Source organism: Ciona robusta, chromosome 10 (assembly GCF_009617815.1).
Source record: "Ciona robusta chromosome 10, ASM961781v2".
NCBI lineage: Eukaryota > Metazoa > Chordata > Ascidiacea > Phlebobranchia > Cionidae > Ciona > Ciona robusta.
Window position 1 is genome coordinate 4801254 of NC_143244.1, and position 20569 is coordinate 4821822.

At 36.8% G+C, this 20569-nt stretch overlaps 2 protein-coding genes and 2 long non-coding RNA genes across 4 annotated transcripts in view; 3 read left to right on the forward strand and 1 right to left on the reverse strand.

Annotated features, from left to right (window-relative positions):
- Positions 1 to 307: 307 nt before the first annotated feature.
- Positions 308 to 1584, forward strand: LOC149729819 (uncharacterized). The gene is made up of 2 exons (XR_016385776.1): positions 308 to 762; positions 1358 to 1584. It is a non-coding gene; the product is annotated as an uncharacterized LOC149729819 (long non-coding RNA).
- Positions 1585 to 2167: 583 nt separating this feature from the next.
- On the forward strand, positions 2168 to 7783 carry LOC149729820 (cytochrome P450 2H1-like). Its single transcript, XM_089885868.1, has 10 exons — positions 2168 to 3247; positions 4048 to 4145; positions 4435 to 4516; positions 4581 to 4815; positions 5058 to 5225; positions 5500 to 5636; positions 6002 to 6106; positions 6268 to 6399; positions 6657 to 6854; positions 7255 to 7783. The coding sequence occupies exons 1-10, from the start codon at positions 3088 to 3090 to the stop codon at positions 7434 to 7436; spliced, it is 1497 nt and encodes a 498-aa protein (XP_089741994.1). The 5' UTR covers positions 2168 to 3087; the 3' UTR covers positions 7437 to 7783.
- Positions 7784 to 8718: 935 nt separating this feature from the next.
- Positions 8719 to 9196, forward strand: LOC149729821 (uncharacterized). Its single transcript, XR_016385777.1, has 3 exons — positions 8719 to 8916; positions 9000 to 9055; positions 9142 to 9196. It is a non-coding gene; the product is annotated as an uncharacterized LOC149729821 (long non-coding RNA).
- Positions 9197 to 9344: 148 nt separating this feature from the next.
- Positions 9345 to 20569, reverse strand: part of LOC149729822 (uncharacterized) — a 30102-nt gene continuing 18877 nt past the window's right edge. The window contains exons 7-13 of the mRNA XM_089885867.1: positions 17834 to 18019; positions 15229 to 15400; positions 13429 to 13568; positions 11273 to 13082; positions 11147 to 11208; positions 11053 to 11090; positions 9345 to 10674 (exon numbers count right to left, since the gene is read on the reverse strand). Of these exons, the coding sequence (XP_089741993.1) occupies positions 12865 to 13082; positions 13429 to 13568; positions 15229 to 15400; positions 17834 to 18019 (716 nt within the window). The 3' untranslated portion in view covers positions 9345 to 10674; positions 11053 to 11090; positions 11147 to 11208; positions 11273 to 12864. The remainder of the gene's footprint in view (positions 10675 to 11052; positions 11091 to 11146; positions 11209 to 11272; positions 13083 to 13428; positions 13569 to 15228; positions 15401 to 17833; positions 18020 to 20569) is intronic.

The following is a 20569-nucleotide window of genomic DNA, read 5'->3' on the forward strand; positions in this document are numbered from 1 at the left end:
TACGGGTGTCGCGGAAATCTGCTGGTTCCCCAAAAATCTGGTTTCCATCGGCTACTGCGCACGCGCAGACTATATAGGGAGATTTTTATCAGAAATATATAAACCTGGCTCCGAACGAAGATTACTTGAATACATATATACATGTTTTTAGATATTTTATTTAATGTGAAACTGTATGTTTTGTCGTCCTTTTTCGTTGTTGATGACGTGTTAACGGTAGTGGCCACTGGTCATATACCTTATAATATATAATTTAAGGTAAAATACAGTATTATATCATTTTATTTATTAAGAAGATGAATATTTAAAAAAACGTACAAACTATGTCGCATCCAACAACTGTTATTTTTAGTCGAAACCAGAGTTCTAGATTTCTCATAAACTAAGTTATTTAAGTAGCCGATGGGAACCAGTTTTCTAGAACCAAATTTCTGCGACAACGCGGCTGTCATTCCCAAGGCCATTTCTTATATTTGATTCAATGATTCCAAGTTTTGCTAAAGCATTACAAAGAACGCCCTTTATGAGTAGAAAAAGGAACGTACTCATTTAAGAAGATAAAAGATGCAGAAAATTGCTAATATTTTCATAATTTATAAGTGCTCGACAAAGATAAATCATCATGGATCGCAAAGTTCTTCTTCTCCTCGTCTTGGTTCTCGTCACCGTTCAGCTCTCGAGTGTAAACGCAGAAGAAAGTGATAATATGATATGGTCAAATTGGAAATACTGGGATCAAAAGGTGGCGCAAAAATTGAGAAAGTGAGTTTGATTTGTTTGCAATTTACTGCGGGCTATAAATAATATAAACGATACTGAGTTTCGTGTGGTGGTCCAATAACGACGGTCGCTTTTTATAAAATACGAATAATTCACTTTGTGCTGAAACTTCTCTTTACCTATAAAACGACTAAGCTTAATGTAACCTAACCAGTTCTACACGATGAATAGATATATAGTAGGGTTGGGGGAGATGGGACATCTCTTCATTCTATAGACCATTCCATAGACCATTGTCAATTGTTTAAAACACGATCAGGGTATTTGGATGGTATGTGTTAAAGGTGTCCCATCTTACCCCACATTACTATATCCAACCTCCTATTTTGTCACTTAGGTGAAATACCTAACCTATAGTAGGGTGGGGGAAGATGGGACACCTTTTCATTATATTTTCTCGTCCCATTTGGTGGTAAACAAAGAACATTTAAAGCATCATAAAACTATATCCTCACGACTCCCACAGACCATTGTTAATTGTTTAAAACACGATCAGAATATTTAGATATTATGCACTAAAGGTGTCCCATCTTCCCCCACAGTACTATATATTAATATATCCACAACTTTTATCTAGTGAATATCAGACTGCCAAGGCCGTTAACGATTTGTTCTCTCAAATGTTGGATTAAAATAGTAAGTTTTAACTAATCTTGCATTATTTCGTGATATTACTTCACGGCAGTGTTATTCGACCATAAAATATTACGATTTCTCTGTTTCAGAAACACAGGACAAGATTAATGCGTTCCGCTGGAGAAAAATAAACAGACCAAAATTTTATTACGTGTGTTTTCATTTGCCAGTTATTATACAAAATCAACATCACGCAGCGGTATAGGTGTAGAATTGTAGATATAGTGGGTATAGTGTAAGTTGGGACATATTATGTTTTCTCGTCCCATTTGGTTGTAAACAAAAAAATACTTACAGAATTATATAACTGTATACGACTCAACAAAAAGGGTTTTATTTGTTCAAAACACGATAAGGAAGTATGGGATTTAGATGCTAATGATCCCATCTTACCTTGCAGTACTATATATGCATTAGAGTTGCAACTACGTACGTAGGGATCAAAGTATTTTTTTAAATATGTACGTGGGGATTTAAGTATTTTATGTTATAATGGGGTAATGGGCCAATCCTGGCCTAAGTCCTATACGACCAAAGGCGTGCCACGCCGCGGGACCTCACCCACACAGAATAGAATATGTTATAGTAGGATGGGGAAAGATGGGACACCTTTAGCACATAATATTCAAATATCCTGAACGTGTTTTAAACAACTAACAACGGTCTATGGGAGTCGTGAGGATACGGTTATATAATTCTTTGAATATTCTTTGTTTACTACTAAATGGGACGAGAAAATAAAATGAAAAGGTGTCCTATCTTCCCCCACCCCACTATATGTAGCGACGGTGATTACATATCTCAAGTTAATCTTTAATGAAATCAACAACTAAACCGAGCAAACATGGAGTGTTTGTTTATCATGGTATTACATATAACGAACAGGTGTATAGCTCTGCCGGTAAATTCAGTAACAACTATTTTAGTTTGATGCTCTTTGGTTAAGTATTGTAACTGTTTTCTCGCGTTTGCAATTACGACGATAAGCTATACATTTGTTTGCGTTTTGAGTTGGGGTTAGAGGTTAGTTTTTGATTAGGCCATGCACTTTTAAAAAGATTTAGTAATTTGAGGCTGCAAAGTTGTTTTTTTAGTGAAACCTTGTGACAGTTACCTTTTCCCGCTATGCTGCTGGTAGATATTAACTGTATATGATAAAGACTAGCTCTATAGTTTAATTCTTACCTTGTAACACCGCCTATGAAAACGTTGACGCTAATCGTAAAATTACCAATTTTAGGGCGACTTATACTCCAATGGCGGAGAACTTTATTTACCGTAGTGCGACTTTTTAATTTTACCCAAGCATCACATCACGCTCAATATTAGCATCAAAGAATGTCAAATTTCAGGAACGTTTACAAGCAGTGACCCCAAATTTCAGAGCTTAAGGCAGGCGAAAAGTGTTCGGCGATTGAAATGTTTTGTGAATGTATATATAGTGGGGGGGAGATGGGACACCTTTTCATTCTATTTTCTTGTCCCATTTGGTAGTAAACAAAGAATATTCAAAGAATTATAAAACTATATCCTCACGACTCCCATAGACTGCTGTTAATTGTTTAAAACACAACAAGCATATTCTTATATTATGTGCCAAAGGTGTCCCGTCTTCCCCACCCTACTATATATACTGTCCTACTAACCAAATTGTATTGAGTTCACTAGATCATGTTATACGGAATAGGTCTTACAATAATTTTCGTTCTTTGCCTTCCGATTTGTCACTGGATTTATGTTTTGCTTTCAAAACCTCGTAACTATCCTCCTGGCCCATTGGGAATTCCGCTTTTTGGAAGCTTTCATTATGCTGCCCCAGCTATCCACATAAGTATGTACATTCGCAATCATAATGCTTAACACTAATCTTTATTTAGATATTATGTGCTAAAGGTACCCGTCTTCCCCCACCCTACTATACATAATTTACTACTACTATAAACTGCTCTATATTTTACAATATAACCCTCTCCTAACCCCCAACCCCCAACCCCTAAACCCCTAACCTAAAAAGGGGGGATTAGGGGTTAGGGGATTAGGGGTTTTATTTTAGTATGAAAAATTAATATTGTAAAATATAGAGCAGTTTATAGTAGTAGTAAATTATGTATATAGTAGGGTGGGGGAAGACGGGTACCTTTAGCACATAATATCTAAATATATTGATCGTGTTTTAAACAATCAACAACAGTCTTTGGGAGTCGCGAGGATACAGTTTTATAATTCTTTGAATGTTCTTTGTTTACAACCAAACGGAACGAGGAAATAGATTGAAAAGGTGTGCCATCTTTACCCACCCTACTATAATAGTTATTTCCGAAAAATCATTACGTATACCAGAAACGTTTTAATATTTACACACACAGGCGCTTAAATAAACTAAAATTGGCTGTAACAGCCCGCTTTTAACAGAACATTTTCCCCACACCTTTTATTCCATGTTTTAACAACAACTGTCTAATTTTTGTTCTTGATCTTTGTTTTCGTTTTATAAAGATAAATGAAGGTAAGATCTTAAGGAAGGCACACCTGAGACCTTTAATGTATAGGACTATTTTCAAAAATCTGTTATGTTATAATCTATAAAAGTTTACCCGGTATCACAAGATAATTTTCTTTCATTAATCGCAGATTTGCCCAAACTGGCCAAGAAATATGGACCAATATTTCAACTTCGGGCGTTTAACCAAGCAATTGTATGTGTGGTCGGATATGATTTGATTAAAGAGGTGAGAAAGTTAAGACACCGGTAAAAGTTGCAAAAACTATAGACTAAATAATGTATATAGTATAGGGTGGGGAAGACGGGACAATTTTAGCTCGTAATATCCAAATATCCCGATCGTGTTTTAAACAATTACCAACGGTCTATGGGAGTCGTGAGGATACGGTTTAATAATTCTTTGAATGTATCTTTGTTTACTATCAAATGCGGCAAAAAATTAGAATGAAAAGGTGTCGCAACTCCCCCCACCCTACTATATGCAGTTTGTTAACTTTTATTTGTATGCTGTATAGGTGATGATAAACAAATCGAAAGATTTCGCATCTCGATACGCAAGCGTACCTGGAAAACTTGTGCGTGGTGAAGGAATGGACGGTTTGGATATATAATGAATAAACTAGCCGGCAAAGTTTGTTTTATTCCGACATTTTATATCAAGGTATCGCGGTTGCACCGTATGGACCTAAATGGATGGCAAATCGGAAGTTTTTCTACTCTGCTATGCGGACCATGGGGTTGGGAAAACGTGGAATAGAAAAGTGCGTGATTGATGAAGTTCCCTACATTGTGGAAGAACTTGAAAAACTTTGCTCTAGTGACGAGTTGTTTGAACCATCGAGCGTATTCGACCCTGCTGTACTAAACGTGCTTGCTTATTTCACGTTTGGGAATCGGTAAGAATATTAGTTTTAACAGTTAAAAATAAATGGTTTCTAATGGGCTGTCCAAGTTGTCAGCCATAGGTGAAACAAAATATAAAAAAAATCAACAAAACAATTTACGAAGTTACATTCGTGGTAACTCGCAAGCTGGCATTGGTGAAACAGAACCAGTGTTGTAACGACTGAATAAAGAAAGTTACATTCATTCATTAATTCATTTAATTATTCGATAAAAAAACGTTTAACATTTTTAGATATTCTTATCAAGACGAAAAGTTTAAAGAACTCATTCACATCAATAATGAATTCTTTCAAAAAGCAAAGTTTCTGAACCAACCAGAATTCTTCCTTGTTACTTTGATACCTGGCTTGCATAAATATTGGCTTCCGCAATGTGGGAAGAATTTAAAGGAATCAGTTGGGTTAGTGTGTAATGACTTGATATAGATTATTTCGTGTAAAACTCATGCTTGTATTTATTAGATAGTATAGGACACCTTTCCATTCTATTTTCTCGTCCCATTGGGTAGTAAATAAAGAACATTTAAAGAATTCTAAAACTGTATCCCCCCAACTTCTATTGACTGTTATAAATTGTTTAAAACACGATAAGGATATTTGGACATTATGTGCTAAAGGTGTCCCGTCTTCCCCAACCCTATAGTTTAAAAATTTAAAACATTTATTTTGATTCAGAAAAATCCACAAGTTTGTGAAAGCAGAGATCAAACATCACAGGCAACACCTTGACCCACAGAACCCAAGAGATTACATTGATTGTTACCTGAACGAACTTAACCAGACGAGTGATCAGAGTGAATTATCTGAACTTGGTAAATGTAATTCACCGTATACGGCTAAAGTTACATATTGTAGGGTGAGGGGTGATGGGACACTTTTCATTCCATTTTCTCGTCCCGTTTGGTAGTAAACAAAGAACAATCTAAGAAATATAAGAAAAACGTATCTTGACGACTTCCATAGATAATTGTTAATTGTTTAAATCACGATCACAGCAGTATTTAGATGCACTATGTGCTAAAGGTGTCCCGTCTTCCCTTTATTCTACTACATCATTTTTTTCGCAATTGCTTGAGATCGGGCGTACCAGGTACATATCATCTGGTTTAGAAAATAAAAACCTGCACAAGATACCAAGTGTTTTTTTTCACGGTATCAAGTTTTTGTTGCTTTTTAGGTTTAGAAATGTCAATTATGGATTTATTTCAAGCTGGTACGGAAACAACGGCGACTACTCTACGTTGGGCAGTTTTATACATGGTCAATAATCCACATATTCAAGGTAGAACTTATTGTGATTGCGGATTACGCCTCTGTGTTGTTATTATAATAATATTAACTGTAGTTGTATCCTCGATTACGGTAGCGAAGATTTAGAAATATTTTAAACGAAAACACACAAATTTATTACAAGTTAATCTTACATTATCTTGTTTTTATCAGAGAACGTTCAGAGTGAAATTGACAACGTTTTGGGTTTTGACCAACTTCCTAAATATGAAGATAGGTCAAGAATGCCATATTGTGAAGCAACTGTTCTAGAAGTACAAAGAATGGCGTCTATAACCCCTTTTGGTGAGATTTGTACAAACATACAATTAAAGATTTTTAACGCAGAACTACTCTGTATTTTTAACATATAATAGGTTGGGGAAATGGGACACGCTTTCATTCTATTTTCTCGTCCCATTGGGTAGTAAACAAAGAATATTTAAAAAAATGAAAACGTATCCTCACGACTCCCATAGACTGTTTTTTTGTTTAAAACACGATCAGGGTATTTGGATATTATACGTTAAAGGTCTCACATCTGACCCCACAGTATTATATAGGTTTGCTCCATTGCTCAGAGGAAGACCAAAAGTTAGGAGGATACCACATCCCGAAACATACATGTATCATGCCATCTTACCATACTATACATTTCGACCCGAAGTTCTGGAAAAATCCGAATGAGTTTGATCCATGCAACTTTCTAGATCCCGATGGGAAGGTTGGCACTCGTGATGCATTTATGCCATTTGGCGGAGGTATATGAATGTTACTGGATTTATCCTCGCTTGGCCGGAAAACGACAGTTGTTATAACACGGGTGTTATGTTTCATACACCTCGTACAAGCTTACGAGTTACCACTTATGTAACTTTGTGGGGGATTGTTTTTTTTTTCATGTAGCCTATGTTGACAATTTGGAAAACCTATTAGTGACCACTGTTAAAGCGATTGACAATAAATGTCTTGCCCAAGGATCTAATAACACATAGAAGTGACGTTCGTTTGGCTTATTGTTCTATATTTCTTTTACATATACATTGTCGGATCAAAGAATGCTGTTCTGCTAGAAGTCCTACATGATACTAATACTAAACAATTATAAGAAATTTTTGTTTGCCGATTTGCGGAGGTTAATTTATTGCAACTTTGTTTCAGGACTTCGAATCTGCGTTGGAATGAATATAGCCAAACAAGAACTCTTCCTCTTCTTCGTGGCAATCCTTCAAAAATTTACCCTGCAACTTCCGGATGATGTGAAAAGTCTTGATGATGAACCGATACCGGGAATGACTTTAGCGCCCAAACCATTTCGTGTGAAAATCAAACTTCGATCCTAAATTCACTTGACATAACCAAAACCTACGTGTCAACGTATGGAACAGTGTTCTATTCAGACGTGTTTTGTGTGCATCCAATCGCGTTTTCTTCGCATATACATATAGTAGAGTGGGAGACCTTTAGCATATAATATCCGAATATCCTGATCTTGTTTTTAAAAATTAACAACAATCTTGTTTTAAAAAATTAACAACAGTCTTATGGAAGTCGGAAGGTTGCGGTTTTATAATTCTTTGAAAGTGTTTTGTTTACTACCAAATGGGACGAGAAAACATATTGAAGAGATGTCCCATCTTCTCCCATCCCACTATATCTCATTTTTCTCACAAATATTAAACCAATCAAACCAAGTTGTACGAGATAGTTCAGCTTGTTCTCGGCTTGCTTGTTCTCGGCTTGTTTTAATAAACTACGATCGATGGTTCAAACTCGCAAACTACAAAAATTGGCCGGATTTAACGCGATTTAGCGAGCATAAGATTCAGCGAGCATTCAAAATTAGCGCCTTACTAAGGCTTTTTTTTCATTTAAACGGGCTTGTTTTCTAAAACATTTGTTGTTGTTGCAAGAAGTATTTCAGTTTCCAAAGAAGTTATGTCAAACTGATAAGACGGAAACAGATAAAAATGACACTTCCCCCTAACCAGGCGCCGTGGTATAGTGGTTAGCGCGCCTGCCTGTAACCCAGAGGTGATGGGTTGAAGGCTCGACGTTGCTACCATTATGGGCGTATGTGTTCTTGGGGAAGACACTTCACGGCAATTGCTCCAACCCAGTGGTTACTAATGGGTTGTCCAAATTATCAGCCCTAAATAAAAAAAAAATGAAAAAATTCCAAAAAAATAATCACCCACAAAGTAACATACATGGTAACTCGTAAGCTGGCACGAGGTGTTAAACCCGTGTGATAACGACTGTCGTTTTCCGGCTACGTGAGGATAAAGTAAGTTACATTCATTCATTCAACCCTAGACTAGTTTTATATCGCTTCCTTAATGGGCGACATAACTTGAAAAGCAATGACAGGTGTATCCTGCGACCGCTGGCCAAGAAAGAAAAAACTCGCTACTTGCTGTCAGCAAATGACAGCATCATATTATAGCATCTAGTTGTTTCTTAAAAAATGAACGAAATATGTCAAACCATAGAACCGTTTCACGCGAAATAAGTTTTCCACATTGCTTTCGCTTCACAAGAGCGACATAACTTCCTCGAAAATCGATGCCTTTCTTGCAACAATGAAAAAAGGTTTCGTAAACCCGGCCTGTCAAAGTGTGTATATAAGTGCGTGAAATCAGTCACTTTATCATCTTCTTCAAGTGAGCTAAGATAAATCATCATGGACCGCAAAGTTCTTCTTCTTCTCGTCTTGGTTCTTGTCACCGTCCAGCTTGTGCATATCGCAACATGCGAGGATTTCTGGACAAGACGTCGTACCAGCTGGAAGTGGAATGAGCAGAATGCTCAACAATTGAGAGAGTAAGTTTGGTTTGCTACATTCTAAGTGTTTAATGTCGATATATTTGAACTGTAAAACCAGTTAACCACAACTTTGTATCCAGTGCACGTGACGCCCTTGAAGACGACTTTTTGTTGGCCAATGCTTTCCAATAAAATGGTAAGTTTTATAATCTCCAATTATTCGGTAAACATTCTTCTTTATGAATAATATTCGACCAAAAACTTAGATTTTTTTTGTTTCAGAATCGATTGTGATTTGTGCGTTTCGTTGGAGACAAATAAAAAACAACGAATAATATTCTTGTCTAAAACTTTGACATCTAAAACCCACTTTAGCACAAATATGTCCTAACTTTTCTAGCTAATCCCAGGCAGGCTATAACTCTGCATGATAAGCATATACGACGCGGCAGTGATTAAAACCAGCGTATAGCATGTCGGCTATATTTGATTGGATGTTTTGTTTTTATTAAAGAACACACAACCTAAGTAAACCGTTAATACTAAAATCTTTGGTTCGTTGTCTTTCTGGAAAATAGAAACAGGATTAAAATACCTTCATATTTTATGTGGCTGGCGTTGGTGGAAAGCCACTACGGCACGACAAGCCCCCAGCCAATGGTAGTGGGTTTCTACTTAGGTGAGAAACCCTTGCGGGATGTTATTGTCCACGCAGGTTAAAGAAACCCCCATAGACAAAAGTAGTACAACGAATACAAATAACACACCAACAGAAAGACAAAATTAGTACAACGAGTGCAGAAAGAAAATGTGCCAAACATGCAGCAAACACAACAGCTCAAGCATACATAAAGGGAACGCAGTCAAAAAGTAATTAACGCGGACAATCATGGAAACATCTACAAAAAAGTATGGTTCAAATCCTGAAGGATATAAGCATCGGACGTGTACACCATATTGAATGTCCGACCACAAGGAGTCGAAGCCTACAACAGCTCTGCATGTCCTTTAATCAAATAAGGTAAGTCGCCATGTTGGTACCGCGATACTCTCGTCGTATCTTAACACAATATAATAACGTCCGGATGTTACGCACCGCGTCGACCGTTACGAAACTGCGTCAGGTGGCTACGAACCGCATTGACAGTGACCTAAAACCGAGCGTAGCATCACTGTGCCGATAGTGATCTAAATATCTAGCGTAGCATCACTGGCGGCGACATCCTCGCAACAACCTGACCGTTAAGTAACTTAACCGACGTGACGTAACCGCACCGAACGCAGGGCCAGGACAATGCTCTGACCCACGGTATCGACGTCGTAGCGTAGTTGTGACGTGGCCATCGTCCCAATCACGCTACATGACGTTTGTAGTATTATATTTATTTCTACTCAGGAGGTAGAAGTGGATATTTTACAGAATTAAACAAAAAAATATGGACTTTACTTATGCGCTATATATTATACTGCGTGTTGATATTACTCGAGTATTTGTGTACCAACATAGCGTTCTCACCAAGCAATTAGGACATTACAGAACCGCTGAAAGATCTTTGCAGAAGAAACACACCAAATAGGCATAGAGTGTACAACAACAGAATCTGATCCAGCAAGATGTTCGCCATAGTTTTATTGTATATATTTCATAGACATGCAAAATGCACTATAGTAGTGACCGACTAAAATAAGTATTAGGCACATCAAAAAAATGACAGCAGCGCAGACAAGACACGCATACAACACACAACTCGTACTAATAATACTCAAACCTCAAACCGTGTTTCCTTTATTGGCGTCTTCGTCTTTGTTCTTCGACTGCAAAACAAACGTAATAGTTACGTCACAGGCTTATCACATAATACAGTACTATGTGGGGTAATATGGGATATCGTTAGCACCTAAAACACTATATTTCATACTCCTGTTTTTGCCCAAAAACAACAATCCAAACTAAGAGTGATAAAAATTTAAGGAAAAAACATGTACAATCTTTAACCAAGTCTAACAAGACTGCTACAAATTTAATGATTTTAATTAAAAAAGTACGTAAACGTACTTTGGCAATACCGTTCGTAAATGTTTAGCACAATACCAAAAGTTAATTAACAAACCTTCTAATTTAAAAGTAGAAACTAAATTTTAGAATTTTTTTTCTTTAGTAATAATATTATAAACAATGATAATATACAATACCTTGCGCTTTTCTTCGGCAGCTTTTTTCGCTGACTTTTCTGCAATTTAATAATAGTTAAACTATATTGCTTATATGTTATTACGTCATATTTACCTTCGTTCTTGCTTTTCGACATGGTTCGCTTGATCCTTTGTGACGTCACATACTATGATGTTCTGGAAAAAATGTTCAGGTTAAAAAATTTTGGTACAAAAGTTTGTGACGAAACAAGGAACTTACGAAGTGGGTTCTTCTGTTACGTCATCACCACTTCGTGACGTCACATCTTCGAGGATTCTGGAAAAGAGCTTATGTACGTAATAATGCCAATTGTGATTTATACTTTACCAATTCTCTGATCTTCTGGTTTCGCGTTCATAGCGTTAATATAATTAGAATATACAAGTAATGTGCATGCATCGACGCAAAAACGCGCATGGGGCCCCATGAAAAAACGTCGCGAAACGAAACGTACGCTTAGAACAGTCGCGTGTTGTTTATCTATGACGTAACGAAACCTATGACGTAATATAAACGCGCGTCGGAGAAAGCGAATTCTAAACGATAGTATCGGATTCTGACGTAACAGAACGAACGTTTGCGAACCTAGATATTGCGTGTGACGTCGCGAGTGACGTAATATAAATAACCGTCGCGATCTCTCAAATAGAATCCGATAAACAATAATTTTGAACTTAATGTAACAAAGTAATAAACGCAAGGCACAGAACTTGTGGCATAGTGTTATTGTATATAATGTAGTGCAATAATATTACTGTATTGTAGTATAAAGTAATAATGTATATTATAGTAAATTGTAAGTCTTAATATAATACTAATGTTTAATAAAACACTTAACTCAAGTCTTGCAGGAAAACTTCAGAAAACCATCTAACTTGTAACGTGATGTGGAACCAACTTCGTCTGGAACATGGTAACTCGCTTTTTAGAAGAGGCATTTTATGCGCGGAGCAATCAAGGCGGGATTAATCAGCTGGTACGAGGCGTCAGTCACGTGAGCAATCTACCCAATCAGATTTGTACAGCGGCATCATTGTGACGTCAGTTTAACATTGTGACGTAACAAACTAAGTTCACAACGATTCGCGATTTCGGATTTCTATTATAAGCGGTTATAAATGTAAAGAAAATATTCTAACTAAAATTCAAGAATATATTTAGTTTGATTTGGTTTCGTCAAGACATTAAACTAAAAGACTAAATGCGATAACTAAGTATTAAGATATACCGAAAATATCGTGTAAAAAGACTAACTGTGATGGCACGAAAAATGATCTATAAATGGTCACTACGTGCCCAATAACAACGCTGTTTTAAAGTCGCGAGGCTACGGTTATAATTCTGTCAATTTAGACCGAAGTAGAATATTACATCATGCTTTAGTTGTCACCGTTATAAGTTAGATTTTCAATTAGCTGATGTCAAATGTGTCTGAATTGTAAAAATAGTGGAAACTTCTAAACACTTTTGTAGTCAATATAATATAGGGTGGGGGAAGAACAAAGATAAACTCATTTTATTTCCCCCCCAATTCGGTAGTAAACAAAAAAACATTTAAAGAATTATAAAACTGTATCGCCACAACTCCCATATAGGCTAATAGATAGTTTTAATTGTTTAAAACCGATAAGGATATTTAGATATTATGTGCTAAATGTGTTGACCTCCCCCCACCCTACTATATATAAATTTTTGTTAAGATATATAAACACTAATTTTACAAAGCAATATCGTGATTTGTAATTATCCATGTTAACATTCAATTTAAAAATAGATTGCAGTATATGGAACCAAACAGACAGCGTGTTTATTTAAGAACTTGGAAGCACTGTAGCACTTTTGACCATCATCATCGTAGCTTTTAACGAATAGCCTTCGTCGTGCCACGTATTCCATTGAATTCCAAGGCAGTCCGCGCCGTTGCAGCGCCCGAAGTTATCGCTTGTTATATAACGACCGTTAAGATTGGAGTCAGTGCATGCCCTGTACCACCAGCCTGCGCTGTGGCGCTCCGCGCAGCTTTCAAAGGCTGCAAAAAAGAACATGATTAAAAAAGTAATGCATTTTTTTTCAATGGTATAAATATACTGTTGAGTGAATGAAAACTGCATGAATGAATGTAACTTGATTTACCTGCCCGTGCTGGCCGGAACACGGTAGTTGATACAACACGGGTGTTATGTTTCAGACACTTCGTGCCAGCTTACAAGTTAGTGTATATGTAACTTTGTGGGCGATTATTTTCGGATTTTTGTTATGTTTGGCTGATATTTTGAACAACTCATTAGTGACCACAGGGTTGAAGCAATTGCCGTTAAGTGTTTTGCCCAAGAACACATATACGCCCACATAACTATAGCAGCAATGAGCCATACCTTGGCCTTCATACATGCATGGCCTGCAACTATCGTTGTCTAAATCTCGTGCTCCAAACCGAGCTAAGTACGCGTTCCGTGAACCGTCCTCTGGATTGCCCCTCAGTGCGTCGCCAGCTGTGCCGGAATACCCACCAAATCTGTACAAAAAAACGTTAAAAAAGTTAAAAATAAACCTTTTTAAAGACCTACATGAATGCGTGTGTAAATAAATCTAAAAAAAAAAGATTTAGATTTTTTTTGTATGGAATCTTATGCATTAATTAAAACTTATGTAGGCTACGCACTTTACGCCATTCAAGGAAAATGTTTAAAATTTACCACAACCGCTTAAAAGTGTCAGACTGCACCTGGTGTATAATACACACGTGGGGGAATATTTTGCAGTTGTTATAATATAGTAGGGTGGGAGAAGATGGGACAACTTTAGCACATAATATCCAAATACTCATCGTATTAAAAAAATCAATAACGGTCTATGGGAGCTGTGAGGATACGGGGTTGTACAACTCGTCAAATGTTTTTTTTAGCCAATAAGACGAAAAATTGTTGAAAAGTGAAAATTTGCTTAGAGGTGGCCTGGTTTTATAAATAGAACATACACTGGACGTGTTTACTGGTTAAAAAATGTGATGTTTTTTAAAAAACAGGTGTTTGCAAATTTATAAACTGAACGTGTGATAATGTATATGCCTTACTTTATTTTCGCATAGAAAAAAAATCGACAGTCGTGATAACACGGTTGTTCTGTTTCATACACCTCGTGTCATTATGCGAGCTATTATTGCACCCCAATGACGCTATTTTAGGGTAATTACTTTTAGCTTATTTTGAATGTATGACTAACAATTTATACAACCCATTAGTGACTATGGAGCAATTACCGTCACTCTTGGCCAAGGACACATATACGCCCGCAATGGTAACAGAGATGAGCCTTGCGAACCCATACCTTTTAAGTGAAATTTCACAAAAAAAGTTTAATTTTTTTTTTATATGAATTCTTATGCAGTATAATTTTATGTACAAGTTCTTTACAGTTGACGATTCAGAAATTCGTTTTAAATCTTTACCAATAAGACCTTCTAACTTGCACCTGTCTCTCGAAATCTAAATACTGATGGATTAGATGTAGGCCTGGGTTTGTAATTAGAATATACAGCTGCTCTTTACCGGTATATATATATATATATATATATATATATATATATATATATATATATATATAAATCAATACACACACATATATATATACATATATATACGAAATTCGCGTTTTAAACTTTTATTTTATTTGTTTTCGAATACTACAGCTTATACCAGTTTAAATTTATCTATAGTATCCTGTTATCTATACTTTTGCCACAGATTTGTTTTACCACATATTTAGTTTTTTACATTGTGTTTCCCGTAGTTCCCCAAACTCCATATCCCTGCCTACTTTGTTCGTAAAGATAGCTAAGCCTTTTTTTATAAAACCTAATTTATTAAACAAATACTAAAATGTTCATGAATGAATGAATGTAACTTACTTTATCCTCGCGTGCCCGGAAACGACAATCGTTATAACACGGGTGTTTTGTTTCATACACCTCATTCCAGCCTATAAGCTATACCATGTATGTGACCACTTAGTTGGAGCAATTTCCGTTAAGTGTTTTTCCCAGGGCCACATACGCCCACAATAGTCGAGCCCACGAACCACTTTGCCACGGCCTTTTTAAAAGTATCATATCTCACCATGTCCCATCCACCCCTGTGCCATTTTCCCCATTCTGCTATGTTTAAACATAAAGCTACCTCACGCTGTAGTAATCCCTGGAACTACTGACACGAAAGCCTTCATACTCGGCATATGCTCGGTTGCCCGCCCAATCCAGCAGTACAATATGTAGACGGAAAGTGTTTTGATTTGTCAATTGGTGAATATTTTCGTTCCCAAGCCAATATTCGCCAGATGGCTCCCCGAATCCTACGTGAAATATTGCTATTGTAACGTTAACAATCACATATATAGTTATGTGGGGAAAGATGGGACACCTTTAGGACATGACATCTAAATAATCTGGTATGACATAATATCTAAATATTCTGAATGTGTTTTAAACAATTAACAACGGTCTATATGGGAGCCGTGAAGATACAGTTTTATAATTCTTGAAATTTTCCGTGTTTACAACTAAACTGGACGATAAAATAGGATATAAAGGTGTCCCATCTTCCCCCACCCTACTCTTCGAGTATAACAGAGGAATTGGTTGAATTAAACAGGATTTACGGCTGCGTACCAGTTTGTATTTCCCATTGTATAATCTAAAACGGACACAGTAAAGCTATAAGCTGATGTAATAGAAAATGAATTTAAGCTTTTTCTCTTTTTTAATTATTTTGTATTGATCGGCAAAAAGGGAAACGAAATCTGTTCAAACAGAAGGAAGCAATATTTTTCTATAAATAGGGGCGGTCCATCTGTACCTCTCAGATAATTCTTGAACGAGCGTGTCCATTTTTGCAAACTGTGGCAATTTAAACGGGTATAACCATCTTTTCGTCGGTAAGTTTCTATCAGCGTTGTGTTGCATTTGCAAATAATGATGATAACTTAATTTGTTTCTCTCTATATGCCCGTAATTGTTTTTTTATCTGCCTTGATTGCATAATATTATAACGTATAGCTATAATAGTAATATAACGGCATATATATATATGCTTGGAGACGTGCGTATTTTACATTGCTGGAGTTTGAAGCATTGCAAAAAATAATTCCGTATATAATATTTATGGAAGAAAGAAAAGTAAACAAACTGCTAATGCATCTCCACCCCGTTTTGTCGTGGCAACAGCTCTATTTGTAACTAACCATTGGTTTCAAGCCTTGTACGTTAGGGATGCGATACCATCACAATTAAGTTCTTACCAACGCGTATATTTATATAAAAAATGTATTTGTGTATAATTTGTATATCATATTTTGGGATAACTGTACCGCGAAACAACAGTCTATTTTATGGGCAATTATATGCGTCAAAAACATAGTTCATTGTTTGTGAATGAATGGATGGATGGATGAATGTACTTTATTCATACTCGCGTGGCGGAGCAACAACACGTTGTAACTCGGTATATGTTGTTCTGTTTCATACCTTTGCGTCAGCTTACGATTTACCACGTGTGTTCTTGTACGAGATTATTTTGAGTGGAATTTTTCGTATATTTGTAACATGTGATAGCTGACAATTTAGACGACCCATTAAACTAATAAAGATTACTTGATTTGCGCAATTGCTGTTAAGCGTATTGCCCAAGAAGACAGAAGCCAACAATGGTAGCAGCGCCGAGCCTCGAACCCATCAAAACTGGGCTAGTGCCCACCACGATCACCACTTTTCTTTATGAAAAGAATGTAAGTTGTAATTTTAATTTAAACGTACCATATAGCCACCTGATCAAATAATATAATTAAAATCAATATTTCACTCGCTGTCTGCGCATTTACATTTGTACCCGCATGCCCCGCAGTAAACACAGCTCATGTTTGAAACGTGCATAATGCATACAACTGTCAAATCGGTTGTCACATTAACGAGCATTACGAAACATGCGCAATTCATTTCGTCCCCAAAGAAATCGCATCAAAGGATTTTGCTATACAGAAATCAAAAGCATTGCATTAAACGACTCGAATATGCGAATATGTGGATTCAATTTCGATCGGTTTTGATATTAATTCCATTTAATAGGTTTTATGTGAGCAGTCTAACAATATACCCTTCGTTCTTCTAATACTATAATAGGTTTGCAAACGGTTACAAGACAATACAGTAGGGTGGGAAAAGATGGGACACATTTTCGTTCTATTTTCTCCTCCTATTCGGTAGTATAAACCAAGAACATTCAAAGAATTATAAAACCGTATCTTCACGACTCCCATAAAACGTTGTTAATTGTTTAAAAACACGATCAGGATACTTTAATATTATGTTCAAAAGGTGTCTCATCTCCTCTCACCCTACTATATTACAAAAAAAACGGCTATATATATTCGAATACACTGTATTCTTATGGATGCAGCAAAAGCATAAATAAATAACGCCTATAACAATTAAACCTCGTGTATATAAGGTTCCGGTCCAATGTCAATATTATGCGGGCCCGTACATATTTTCGCAATATTTTTTAAAAAATGTTCTTTTACTTTTAAAAGGGTGCCCCAGTTACCTACTTGATGTACTTACTAGAACCCGGTTTTATAATTTTTTATATAGTGGGGATACGGTTTTATAATTCTTTGAATGTTCTTGTAACTGCCAAATGGAATGAGAAAATAGAATGAAACTATGTCCCATTTTCTCCCACCCTACTATATGTATTAAAAAGTTATTTTATGTTAACCAATTAAGCTCACCAAGTGCATAATCGTTCCAATCTCTGTTAAAATCGACACTTCCATCTCGGCGTCGTTGAATGACGGTCCACCCACCTCCGTAGTAATTCTGCTCACAGAACACTTCAAATGTTTCACGTGACTGCCATGGGTGGATCCTGTACACGCCAGATTCTGTGTATCCAAGGTTATACAGCTCTTGGCAATCTGACAAAAGCAAAAGTTGAAGAATGAATATTTGAACGATGGTATAGTAGGGCGGGGGAAGGTGGAACAGCTTTCCGTTCTATTTTCTCGTCCCATTTCATCCCAAAAAAGGAATGTTCAAGGAATTATAAAACTGTATCCTCACGACTCCTATAGACCGCTGTTAATTGTTTAAAACACAATCAGGATGTTTGGATACTATAAACTATAGGTGTCCCGTTTCCCCCCCCCACCCTACTACCTTAGTTTTAATACAGTTTTTTGGGGTAGTGTATGATATCGTAAGGTTATTTAGTTACAGGCTATTTTCAAAGGCTTTTTGCAACATAATACTTAGATACCAAGCGTTTTGAATCTTCCGAAAGGTTTTAATTATTGAAGAAGTTTAAATGGTAGTTGGTTGCACACGCACGCTGTATGAGATATACAGAATAGGGTGGGGAAAGATGGGACATCTTTAGCACGTAACATCTAAATATCCTGATCGTGTTTTAAACAATTAACAAGGGTCTATAGGAGTCGTGAAGATACAGTTTTATAATTCTTCGAATATTCTGCGTTTACCACCAAATGGGACGAAAAATTAGAATCGAAAGGCGTCTCATCTCCCCCCACCCTACTATATCACTTCCATAAAATTCCTGGCCTGCAGTAGCTATAGGCAGAGTAGTAAACAGAGAAAAATAGTAATATCTCGTGTACTTTCGGAATGCGCTATAGTTCATACGCTTTGCTAATAAAGTGGCGTTTACGCAATCGCTAAATAAATAAGTTCGATTTTCATAAGGTCCGACGTCCGCGTTGGATTGTAAATCAAGCTGGTAGCAAGTATTTGCTCTTCTAGGCAGCAAAACAGCCCTTTACTGGCGTGCGGTTTTGTTACGCGGAACTTCAATGGGAAACTTTTGATGGGAGAGCTTCTCGCGCGTAAAAGTTTCTGAAAAAGTATTTATTGGGACGAAGATTAATTTGGCAGCGGTAGATTGGTAGCGTATTCCCGGTGGTTGAAATTGCCAAGAAAGTATCAGTTTGTGTATGTTATCATAGACCGCTTTTAGTAGTAGGATTTAAAAGTGGCAAAAAAAGAATTTTGGGAAATGGTGTTCAGTGTATAGTAGGGTGGGGAAGATGGGAAACCTTTGCCACATAATATCTAAATATCTTGATCGTGTTTTGGACAAATGACCTCGGTCTGTGGGAGTCGTGAGGATACGGTTTAATAATTCTTTGAATTTTCTTTATTTGCTATCAAATGAGACGAGAAAATTGAATTAAAGGGAGTCCCATCTTCCCCCACCCTACTATATATATGCTTTCTGAAGGTTCTGGGTGGTCAGAAAACCGCTGCGGCGTGTCTGCAACGATCGTAGGCATTCCTTGATAAGGTATAGTCCGTTGGGAATTAGATTGCCGCCTTTGCAACGGGGAGTATGCTTCAAAACCCGTTCTTGCGGGAAAGGCATATGGCTGTTTTTACGTCAGATGGTTCAATGGTGTCATAGGAATAAATCCAAAAGTAACAATCGTTTTTCTATACGTATTTGAGAAAGCGTATCTGTATAATTCGCAGAAGGCGCCGAAGTCGGTTGTTGTTTATTAGGCATTGGTAAATTGGATGTTTTTGCACGCAATTGGAACCCGTGTGGTGATTTCTTGAATAAATTCGCACATTGTCAATTAATTATTTATACGGCGCAGGTTGCAGCATCTGGCTACTATTTTAATGAAATCGGCAAACATCCGTTGCTGGTGGTGTGTGGTTGCCGGCAACAAGTTCTCCTTGGGATTCATATTAGTATACAGTGATTAGCATCTGGTTGCGAAAAATAGAAAGGGAGAATGGCAAAAGAAATCGCGGCGTTTGAAGCCCCGTTGTTGCACAGTATGCCGTAAAAATCGCGTATGATGCATTCTCCTCACGAGAATTTCTCATAATTTTGTAACGGGAAAATATAAGGACCAGCACGCAATGTAGTTACGTTGCAGACGATGTTTTTCTTAGTTTTACTACGAATTTCCGTGCGCCGGGAACGGGAGTCGAATTTACAACATTATAAAAACGCTATGCATTATTGAAAGGGAAAAGAGGTAGCTTAAAGTAGACGCGTGTCTGCCGACTTCATAACAAGCAGTCTTCGCACGTGAGGATCGTAAATGCACTTGTGTGCATCCAAAAGACAAGTGTGTTTGAATCTAAGTATAGTAGGGGACGCGGTAAAAACATGTTGTATATAGGAGAGTGGGGTAAGATTGGACACCTTTTTATTCTACTTCTCGTCGAAATTGGCAGTAAACAAAGAACGTTTAAAAAATTATAAAACCGTTACCTCATGACTTTCATAGACCGTTATTAATTGTTTAAAACACAATTAGGATATATTTGCTAAAGGTGTCCCATCTTACCCCACCCTACTATACAAAGAAATGAATGTCTACAGGACACGAAACATTTAATAAACTGCGAGTGTTGCTAGATTTTACTGCTTTATTCGAGACAAAAGTTTCTGAAAATAATATGAAAACTTTGTCTGTGAAAAAAAAAACATAAAA